Here is an 11489-nt window from a genome sequence, read left to right on the forward strand (position 1 = left end):
ATTCCTTGACCCGAAAACACAAATATCTGTTTCAGTGTTTTTATTAGAAAAGGGAATTACAAAAACTTTGGCAAGTTCTGTGAATCAACAGCGGCGTTTGTATAAAATACATTCAATTTCAGGTGTGTGCTGCACTGCGCATGACACGTAAGCTGCATTGCTGACCTGAAGTCAGTTATTTAGTACACTTCAAAGTGACATCTCCAACTTAAGGCTTAATGTAACGCTGAACAAACTTTCTGCAGACGTTTACAGACGGTTGGAAAACAAGGCATCTGGATTGAATCAAACACATAAAACCACATGGCTCTGATATTTCCTCCTTAGCCGTTTCTAAAGCTAATCATTTGAGCTTGCAGCAGCTACAAACACACTTTTCTTCCTCGTGTCACGGTTTCTAAATCAGTGCTAGACTATTTTCTGAGAAAACGTTATGCCCAGGTTTGTAAAAGCACGAGCTTTTACACAACACTAACTTTTCTCTTGAATTCTTCCACATGCAAAAAACTCAACCGTTTAGTTTTCATCCATTACTGTCAAATTAAGATTCAGAATACATTGAACATCCCCATACAGAGGACGTCTCTCATGGAATCATTTCAGTATATTTTCAGATACTACAGGATTCAAGTTCCCTTTTGCATAGTATTACCCGGCTAAATGCCGAAACCTGTCGACTCAACTCCTCCTCACCAAACAGTCTCAGATAAGTGCTTACTTGAATAACAGTAGAATTATTCATCATGATTGAGTCATACTACATGTTACCAGGCAAGGAGGAGTTGGGTATTAAAAGATGAGTTACAGGTGCCTCTTAACACCAGCTGATCATTTGCAGATGTTAACTGAAGATATACCATTGCATTCTTTGAGGCCTAGTTATCATCTGCAACTCCAACTCTCCCTCACAAAAACCAAGTGATCCTCCCCCAATAATTCCCAAAACACAAAACATTTATTGTGTGGGGGTTCATTGATTGGCAGGAGGGGTGACTCGATTTCGTCATCCTGAGTCAGAATCACTTGGGAGGACAGGAACCATGGGAAAAGTTATTTCCTTTTCTTGTTGAACTTAACATGTCCCCCTTTCTTTTTTAAAAAAGGACTTCATCCACAAGCAGGTCCTGTCGCCTCCATCTTCTTTTCCAGCCTCTCAGTGGTACTCTAAGTCCCTTCCAACAACAGAAGCCACATCTTTGGACTGAGTCACCAGTTTCGGAGAGTAATCCAGGGGAAGACAAATCTCTTCGCTTCGTTTAATTAAATAGGGTCATCGTGTGACGCTCAAGTGGCGCTTATGGTTCAACACGTCATGCAGCGACGTCTCATGTTGAGGGGCTGAGGATTTGGGTCGATCTGCAGGAGCAAAACAAAGGTTTAAGATTCAATAAGTAGCCTAGCGTTTAAGAGCGTTGGGCCAGTAACCGAAAGGTCGCTGATTCAAATCCCCAAGCTGACGAGGGGAATTTTAAAAAATGTATCTGTCGATGTGTCCTTGAGCAAGGCTAACTGCTTCTGTAAATCACTCTGGATAAGAGCGCTTGATAAATGACTAAAATGTCAATTGAGTGATAGAAGTGTAATCAAAGAAGTGCATCCCTATTGTCACAAGAGTATTCCAAGGGGTGCTAGCTCACCTCGCAGTACACCGGAGGAGGTCGGAAGCGGAACTCCTGGACAAAGGCCCTGAGAGGGTGCTCCATAATCCCACTGAGGTCCTCCTCAGGATGGGGGGCCGTAATGTTCCGCTCAGCCTCCTCATCCGTCACCACAGAGCTGTAGTCAGGAGGAGCTGTGTGGGGAGGGAAAGAGGGTACAGATGAGTAAACCATTTTTCCTAAGGTGGGAGATTTTCAGGGGGACCTGGCATTGACACCGCTAAGTCTTGTATTACAATGAGACAGACACTTACGCTCAGGCTGCTCGGGGATGGCCATGCGGAGCCATTCCAGGTTAACACTGTACTGGCTGCTGACGCTGGAGGTGCGGCTACCAAAGGGATGGAGGGGGATGGTGCCCATGACCAGGGGCAGCTCTAGGCACAGCTTGGAGGTCCCAGGAACATCCACACACACCTAGGTGGTGGAGAGGGGAGAAAGCTTTTAGAACTACAGTAACCGACACGTCAGTACGGGTAAAACTACTACCGACTGATCTCTAATTAGCTTTTCATTATCAATCGGAGGCATATCCTCAACAAGGAAAATCTAATGAATGATGTACTTTTAATTCTGTCTATGGCTTGAACTCACCCTGAGCATGTATTCCACTTTGATGATGCGGCACTGCAGGATGGAGGGCCCAACAGGAGGGATCTTGATGGCGCGACCATGCCAGGTCTCCCTGCGCTGGGCGCCCACCACATCACCACTAAGCGTGGCCACCACCGCTTGCTTCTGCTTCATGGTGCCCCGGGCGATGAACGTCTGCGTCTGTGTGATGTAGGCCTTAGGCACCACAGAGCGTGAGGTGGCATTGTCAAATTCAGCAAATACAGGAATCACCTCACCTGGAAGATGAAGAATAGAGGCTTTGAGGTGAGATTTGGTTCAGTTAAAATGAGTTATTTGCCTTAATGTTCAGTTTTCAGGGCCACTACGATTAAAAGGTATGATTGGTTCTTACCTGGTGTGTAACCTTTACGATCGATCTTAGCGGTTATTGACACCTGTCCAAAATTGCGGTACCACACCCGTGCCATCTTGTCTTTAGTGCCAGCTTGGGGAGCCAATAAGGCTGGTGTGTTAATGTCAATGGGCTCGATGACTGTGAACTCCTTCTTGATCTTCCTCACTGTAGCCCAGGGCCTATGCAGCTTCACTTTCACCCAGTAGCGGATGCTGCCGTGCTTGCCTTCGAAGGATGTCACCAGTGTCCTTTTGAAGCAACAAAAAAAAGAAGAGTTTAAATAAACACAGATTGATTAGATATCAGTTGTTCTTTAATAAGATGCAAGGATTTCATAGGTCCAAATCAAAAATTAACATTTGCCTCCAGTGCATTACTGTATAATAATTCCAAAACCATTAATTCCAGAAAGGGATACTTACTCTTCAGGCAACTGGAAACTAAATGGGAATTCATGTCTTCCAGCAGAGAGGAGGGTGTGCTCGCCATTATCTGAAGAAAAAATAATAAAATAAGCATTCATTATTTGAAACCACTTCTGATCCACATTGATTACTGAATGAGGGCCTTTTGCTTTCCAAAGCAATGTACTAACTAAAATACATACAGGAGAAATCACTGAGTTTCTTTATTACAATGAACTGCAAATGCAGTTTTCCCTTTTCTCCTTAAAACACAAAAGCACCATCACATGCCCTCTATACTGCTGGGTGCTCTTGAATGGGGATTTGCAGTCCCTTGTTTTTCTATATATTATAAAATTTAGGGCTGCATTCAGACAGAGTAAATTCTTAGAGTGAATCCAAACTCAATCTAATATGCATAATACTTTCAAATCCTTTGACAGGGTCAAGTGCATTCAGTGGGGTTAAGTACTTTTACTTAAGCAGCGGTTTATTTTTTTTATTTTTTTTTACTTCACTACATTCCTAAAAAATATGTACTTTTTACTCCATACATTTTTCCTGACACCCAAAAGTACTAGTTACATTTTGAATGCTTAGCAGGCCAGGAAAAGGGTCCAATTCACACGCTTATTAAGAGAACATCCCTGGTCATCCCTACTGCCTCTGATCTGGCAGATTCACTAAATACGAATGCTTTGACAGTAAATGATGTCTGAGTGTTTAGTGACCATGGCTATCCGTAAATACTTTTTAAATTTAAATATATATATATATAAAATTGTGCAGTCTGGTTTGCTTAATATAAGGATCTTTTAAATTATTCATAATTTTACTTTTGATACTTAAAAATATTTAAAACCAAATACGTCAAGACTGTTACTCAAGTAGTATTTTACTGGGTGACTGTTACTGGAGTCATTTTCTATTAAAAGGCATCTTTACTTCTACTCAAGTATGACCATTTTGTGCTTTTTCCACCACTGAGTCCTTAATTTTAATTGAAAACAATTATTTTTCCATGCTGCAAATTTAAACGTGTATATTTCACCTTTAACCAGGTAGGCCATTTGAGAATTTACCATTGAGAACACCCGAATATGAAAATTATTACAGAATAACTAAGAAATAACAAAATACCTTCCCATGAGAGAAACCCTACAAAACCCAGTTATGTACAATAAAAAAACTTTTCTCGAGAAAAAATTTGCCCAAGTGGTTTTGCCCAATGAGTTGCATATTATGGAACACTTCATTGCTTTCATTCACCGATAGAGTGAATGACTAACCTGCTTGCAGAAGAACTTCTCTCCTGTTGAGATACTCCACTTCGTCGCTGTAGTTTTGAGTATAGGCAGTACTGGACCCAGCCGAACGAGATTCGGTCCAATGCACTTTCGCAAAACCTTCTGCGTGCAACTTCAACGACTGCACTTTACTTTCACCTGAAAGGTTCAAAACAACTTTTCCAGACACCACGTCCCCACTGCTGAAAACTGGAGGGGAATCGATTTCTGGAGAGTCGAAGACGATGTACAACCTTTTCAATTTGTCGAAAATCATCGTGAGGGTTGTTGGTTCCAAACAGTATACTTATGTTAAAATGTTATTGTTCAAGTTGTCAAATAACGTTTCGGTACTATGTTAATATTATTGTCGCTACACTTGCAAAACAAAACTGATTAAGTAGTCGCGGCCACAGCTCCCTTTTGCACGATGTGGGCTGTCCTAATATATTATGTAAGGCCGCATAGAGGGTAACGGGCTAATAAACATCTTTCCTGGGTGTGGAGCGCTCGAGAAAACGGGGAAAACCGTGCCTGGTGATTGATGGTTACAGGTTCTTAGACGAAAACAGGCTTACTGAGCATGCCCGAAGGCTGCAAAGATCCTCCCATTTGACAAAATAGTTTCACATTGCATAATAGTAAAAAGGGTATTTCAGCTTTTGCTCATGCCCATTTTTTGGTATTCTGTACATGTGGTCTATGCATTAATTTCTAGAAAGCGAACATTCGCAACTTGCCAATTATATATTTTAAGTCTGTAAATTCCTATAATGAATTATATTTTCAATGTTATTATTCATTAATGCACTGCATTGTTAGGGTGCAGCAAAATGCACACAAGCATTTTGCTGCACCTTTTATACCTGCTGTAAACTTGGTATGTGGCGAAAACATTTGATTTGGTCATAACATTGATTTTTTTTTCCATTTCATATAGGATACCACTTCAAGAAACAGTAAGAATAAGGGGAAAGTGCATGAGAAGTACAGATGAAAAGTACATTTTAAACTAATATGTTATACACATACACAGAACATATATTGAAGAACAATTAGTTACATGACCTCTAGATTGCAAAATCGGGTAACATCTTGTCCCCAAAAAACAGTTGTTTACCTTTGTTTCCTGAAAGCATGCAGGGTTATATACTGCCACCTTGTGGTGTGAACATGACACATGAAACAGCAGGGTTTCCCAAACTCGGTCCTGGGGTCCCCCTGGGTGCACGTTTTGGTTCTTGCCCTAGGGCTACACAGCTGATTCAAATAATCAAAACTTGATGGTGAGATGGTTATTAGAATCAGATGTGTAATGCTAGGGCAAAAACCAAAACGTGCACTCAGGACCTGCACAGTACAACTTTATGATACCCTCTGCCTCCTGGTGGCTATATGAGTTTTTTTAAAGTTTTTTTTTTAAGTGTCAGTCACGTAGGCCTCACCGTCTCTAATCAACTTTAGTCAGCTCTGACCATAGACTTCCTATAGTGGCTGGGCAGATGAGATAAAAACACATACACAAGCATGATTTTGGATTTATACAGCCACATAGTATCAAATAATCAATGGTATGCAGACAAACTAACAAGTTAATGCAGTGTAAATATTTGTTTTAAATTGTACAGAAGGCCATAGCTATATGTTCAACAGTCTGGCTTGAATTTCTAAATATATGAAGGTGCACAAACAGCAGGACTTAATGTTTAGCAAATTAAGCCAGAGTTTATTCAAGCTAAAAAATAAATAAAAAAGTGTATTGCTATGAACACAGTATCCTTATCAATCAGACAACCAAAGACAGTTGTAGTATCAGTACCACTATGAAGTTTCTCAAAACCAGATCAACCAAACTAAAGCATTGATGAAAGCTTCATGTCTTGACAGGAGCAAAACTATTTTGCAAATCCATCTGACCACAGGAAAAAAGGGAAAGTTTAAAAAAAAAACAGATTTGGAAATTTTAGCAAATTTATTTTAAAAAATTACCTGAAATATCAGATTGACATAAGTATTCAGACCCTTTACTCAGTACTTTGTTGAAGCAGCGATTACAGCCTCAAGTCTTCTTGGGTATGACGCTACAAGCTTGGCACACCTGGATTTGAGGTTTCTCCCATTCTTCTCTGCAGATCCTCTCAAGCTCTGTCAGGTTGGATGGGGAGTGTCGCTGCACAGCTATTTTCAGGTCTCTCCAGAGATGTTCGAGCAGATACAAATTCAGGCTCTGGCTGGGCCACTCAAGGACATTCAGAAACTCATCCCGAAGCCACTCCTGTGTTGTCTTGTCTGTATGCTTAGGGTCTTTGCCCTTTTGGTGAACCACCTTCCCAGTCTGAGGTCCTGAGCGCTATGGTGCAGGTTTTCATCAAGGATCTCTGTACTTTGCTCTGTTCATCTTTCCCTTGATCCTGACTAGTCTCCCAGTCCATGGCGCTGAAAAACATCCCCACAGCATGATGATGCCACCATCATGCTTTTGAGAGTCCTTTAGGTGCCTTTTGGCAAACTGCAAGCAGGCAGTCATGTGCCATTAAGAATGATGGAGGCCACTGTGTTCATGGGGACCTTCAATGCTGCAGATATTTTTTGTTACCCTTTTCCAGATCTGTGCCTCGACACAATCCTTTGTTGGAACTCTACAGACTATTCCTTCAAATCTAATGTTATTTGTCACATGCCCTGAATACTTTACCGTGAAATGCTTACTTACAAGCCCTTAACCAACAATGCAATTAAGAAAATATTTACTAAATAAACGACATTAAAAAAATGAAACAATAAAATAACAATGAGGCTATACAGGGGGTACTGGTACCGAGTCAATGTGCGGGGGGTACAGGTTAGTCGAGGTCATTTGTACATGTAGGTAGGGGTAAAGTGACTATACATAGATAATAAACAGCAAGTAGTGGCAGTGTAAAATCAAAATGGGGGCGGGGGGGGGGGGGGTCAATGCAAATAGTCTGGGTGGCCATTAATTGTTCAGAGGTCTTATGGCTTGGAAGGGTAAAAGCTGTTAAGGAGCCTTTTGGTCCTAGACTTGGCGCTCCGGTACCACTTGTCGTGCGGTACTCGAGAGAACAGTCTATGACTTGGGTGACTGGAGTCTGACAATTTTTGGGGCCTTTCTCTGACACTGCCTAGTATATAGGTCCTGGACCTCATGGCATGGTTTTTGTTCTAACATGCACTGTCAACTGTGGGACCTTATATAGACAAGTGTGTGCCTTTCCAAATCATATCCAATCAATTGAATTTACCACAGTTGTAGAAACATCAAGGATGATCAATGGAAACAGGCTGCACCGGAGCTCAATTTCGAGTCTCATAGCAAAGGGTCTGAATACCTATATAAATAAGGTATCTGTTTTTTTTAAATACATTTAAAAACATTTTGTTTTCACTTTGTCATTGAGGTATTGTGTGTAAATTTATAAGTATCTTTTATTTAATCCATTTTAGCATAAGGCTGACAAAATGTGGAAAAGGGGAAGGGGTCTGAATATACATTCCAAATGCACTGTATTAGTCAGGTAAAGGATTTTTAGGGGGTGTATTTCAACAGATTTCTGTAGAGGCAGTTTACCTAGCTGGGACTCCAGATACAATCTATCAGTTAATTGTTTTTCGATTCATGGAGATCTTCTTGATTTGAAATAACAAACAAAGCCTAATCAAAGTCAGTAACAATTTAACTTACCTACACATTAAATCTTGAGTACTTTTGGAGGTTCTCTGGAATAACAAAAACCTTGCTTGACAAGTTTGCATGTAAAGAAATGAGGACTTAATGTGCAGTATAGTGAAGATGAAGGGTTGGGGGGTGTCCTGTCCCTCAATCTCCCACGTGTTGTTTTCCCTGTTGCCTGACAGACAGAGGCACTATTTTTTTTAACCCCCAGCCCTTTTCAGACAAGCAACTGCCTCTGCCTCTTATTGGGCGTCTCCACTCGCACTTCCTTTTACAGAAGTTTATTCTTTCCAAAAGCACTATTCACAGTTGTCTATCAGTCATAATGAAAGAACATATAAAACCCCTAAATCAAGACTGTAAATTGCCATGACTTCCCAGTAAGAGGACTGCTCTATTTATTTACCCTGCAGTCTGATGTCCTACACTCAGAGAAAAAAGGGGGGGAAAGTGCTATATAGAACCCACAAGGGTTTTTCAGCTGTCCCCATAGGATAACCCTTTGAAGTACCCTTTTTGGTTCCAGGTAGAACCCTTTCCACAGAGGGTTCTACCTGAAACCAAAAAAGGTTCCACTATGGAGACAGCCGAAGAACCCTTTTGGAACCCTTTTTTCTAAGAGTAAATCCAATTCCTATAAGCATGTTGGTGCTACACGTGAGCTTCATTCACACAACCAAATTTAAAATATTAAGTTCATGCTGTAAAATATTCTCCAGAGTTTCGTGCCTCTAAGAATGTCATTTTCTAATAGGTGTGCATTTTTTTCCCCCGAGGGCCATAAGTAGGGCATGTGTCTTTACTGTGTCCTACAGTAGGCTTGGTGAAATCCAAGATGCACTAGGCTACTTTTAGAGATAGCTTTTTAAAACACGCAAACAATTAGTCCCATTCATTGGCTCAAAATTAAAAGGAAATCAATATATGCTACACCTTAGAAATAGTTTAACATTGTTGAGAAATAACAAAACAGTTGAACAATGACCAGAGTGCTTTTCCCATGAGAAGACTACTTACCTCGGATGAGATGTTGCCTCTTCCTGAAGTAACTGATCTTGGAGGTGTAGTCGTTGTAAACGGCATTCATGCCTCCACTGCGATTCTCAAGCCAGTGGGCAGTGGCAACCCCTCTTCCAAGGACCTTCATGGAGTCCACTTTTGTATCCCCGTTGAGCTCCAAAACGACCTTTCCGGACAGTATCTCGCTGCTGGCATACACAGCATCGCCCGGTCCGTCGAACTCCAGCTTAAAACGTTTGATAGTATTGAAAGTCATTCCTTGGAGGGGAAAATAAAGATTTTTTTACCACAAGAAAATGTAGCCTGAGACATAAATAACTGAAGGAGCCGAGAATCGTCAATCACACGATTCTAAAACTCAATATATATACACTAAATTAAATTACACTGTTTTTAAATAAAATCTTTCACACCAGCTGATCAAAAGTCTGTCAAAGAACGCAAACCAAACCTACCTTCAAAAAAAATGGGAGATGGTGAATTCGAGGTGTCAGGCTGTCTTCGCTGACTGTTATTATTTGTATTGTACAATGTTTCTACCACATAATTTCGACGCACAGATAGCGCAGGTTCCGTTTACACGCCAATTAGAATAAAGCACATTTGAGTCACGTAGCCCACTCTTGGAGACGAGCGTGGACAGAAAGCGACAACTTCAGAGATATTAGAGAAAGGATGAGATAGGAATCCCATTGGCAATGGATGGAAGAACGAAAAATTCCTCATCAGCAGACAGTCAACCAATCGCGTTCACGTAGTCATGTTGCGTCACGCAGTTGATAAGTTAATCATCGCGTTCACGTAGTCATGTTGCGTCACGCAGTTGATAAGTTAATCGTCACGCAACCCTTTCTCAAAGTCAGCGTATGAGTCGAGAAACCTGCCTAATTTTCGTCAAAAGTACGTAATATCACGATTCCAATGTTATACGATATTAGAGAACAAGTTAATTATCTCACATCTCGGATGGTGTACTTCTTGTTTACGAAATTCATGCTAATGTTGTTGTTTTTGAGCTCGGGCCCAATTGACTTCCATTCAATCCATGAAGGAGAGCTCTTGTCCCACAAATGCACCGTGAGCCCCATTGACAAAGCACGAACGCACGGGCAACGTACACAATGAGAGGTACAACAATTCAAATGGAGTTTCCTATCTCCTCAAAAGTATCTGACTACTTTTTTCAGTACGTGCTTGAAATGTAATTGGTTTACGAGATGATTCGCTCATAGATTGCTGTCCAATCCTTCCCTCCCTCATACATGAGTGCACAAATGTATGGTCTCATGTCTACATACATATGCAATACGCATCAACCGTATAAGAAAATAGATAATGCATTGGATGCATAAGATATCAATGCATGTAATAGGTTTAGGTATTAATTTATGAAAATATAGATTAAAATGAAAGAATATTCTCCCATATTTCACATCGGCCACACTCACCCCCTTTTGACCTCTTCCTTTTTCCGCAGCAACCAGTGATCCTTGTCAACAGCATCAATCAAACTGTATAGCTTCCGTCTCTCTCCTCGGCCCAATCTGGGCTCGAACCAAGGACCCTCTGCACACATCAACCACAGTCACTCACGAAGCAGAGCAAGGGGAACAACTACTTCTAGGTCTCAGAGCACTGAAACACTATTAGCGCGCGCTAACTAGCTAGCCATTTCACATCGGCCACATATATACCTGTTACTTGTAGATTTTTCTGACTAGTGCAAAAAAGTTGCTATATAAATGTCCACCTTAAAAAATACATTTAAATTGATAACATCTGATATGTGTTGATGAATTAATGAACTTGGCTATGTTTCCCTTCATGATAACTGGGTCATTGTCCTTTCAGGTGTGTGAAATCAGGTTTGACATATTTAAGTCTAACCACCCACTCACGGTTTTGCTCAACAAAGCAGCTCCCAAACATGGCAATTAGCAGCTTGGGTTCAAGGTTATGTTGCTGTTTCGGAATTCTCCTATTTGTTTTTACACATATCATACTTAGTCAGGTGTAAAAATTAAAAATAATAAAAAGGGAGTAAATCCAAGAACTAAACCTGTCATTGCCCAAACAGACACTAACCTTAGCAACACACTTATTGAATACCACATCATGTCTCATAATACCCATAAAACCTAGCGATAAAACTCGGAAATGGTTCCAATCCTTTTTTTCCACCATACATTTTTCTGTAGGGGATTTTAGAACTACAGTGGGGCAAAAAAGTATTTAGTCAGCCACCAATTGTGCAAGTTCTCCCACTTAAAAAGATGAGAGGCCTGTAATTTTCATCATAGGTACACTTCAACTATGACAGACAAAATTAGAAGAAAAAATCCAGAAAATCAAGATTTTTAATGAATTTATTTGCAAATTATGGTGGGAAATAAGTATTTGGTCACCTACAGATAAGCAAGATGTCTGGCTCTCACAGACCTGTAACTTCTTCTTTAA

At 40.6% G+C, this 11489-nt stretch overlaps 1 protein-coding gene across 2 annotated transcripts; it reads right to left on the bottom strand.

The window, feature by feature from the left end:
- Positions 1-25: 25 nt before the first annotated feature.
- LOC115109136 (arrestin domain-containing protein 2-like) lies at positions 26-9591 on the bottom strand. 2 transcript variants are annotated; one of them, XM_065009639.1, is made up of 8 exons: positions 9488-9591; positions 9030-9290; positions 3051-3120; positions 2626-2876; positions 2253-2509; positions 1913-2075; positions 1638-1792; positions 26-1356 (listed from the first exon to the last, which is right to left on the bottom strand). In XM_065009639.1, exons 2-8 carry the CDS (start codon positions 9286-9288, stop codon positions 1303-1305), a joined length of 1209 nt encoding a protein of 402 aa, XP_064865711.1. In that variant the 5' UTR covers positions 9289-9290; positions 9488-9591; the 3' UTR covers positions 26-1302. The 2 variants fall into 2 exon arrangements, with proteins under 2 accessions (XP_064865711.1, XP_029489612.1); XM_029633752.2 differs by lacking the exons at positions 9030-9290; positions 9488-9591 and adding an exon at positions 4322-4873.
- Positions 9592-11489: the final 1898 nt, after the last annotated feature.

Source organism: Oncorhynchus nerka, linkage group LG25 (assembly GCF_034236695.1).
Source record: "Oncorhynchus nerka isolate Pitt River linkage group LG25, Oner_Uvic_2.0, whole genome shotgun sequence".
NCBI classification, from domain to species: domain Eukaryota; kingdom Metazoa; phylum Chordata; class Actinopteri; order Salmoniformes; family Salmonidae; genus Oncorhynchus; species Oncorhynchus nerka.

Bases quoted from the DNA above. Each gene is read 5' to 3' on its own strand.
- LOC115109136 (XM_029633752.2), bottom strand. From the start codon at position 4,595: ATGATTTTCGACAAATTGAAAAGGTTGTACATCGTCTTCGACTCTCCA. The intron at 3,121-4,321 runs GTTAGTCATTCA...TTTTTTCTTCAG, and splicing joins AGAAGTTCTTCTGCAAGCAG to ATAATGGCGAGCACACCCTC. The intron at 2,510-2,625 runs GTAAGAACCAAT...TTCATCTTCCAG, and splicing joins TCGTAAAGGTTACACACCAG to GTGAGGTGATTCCTGTATTT.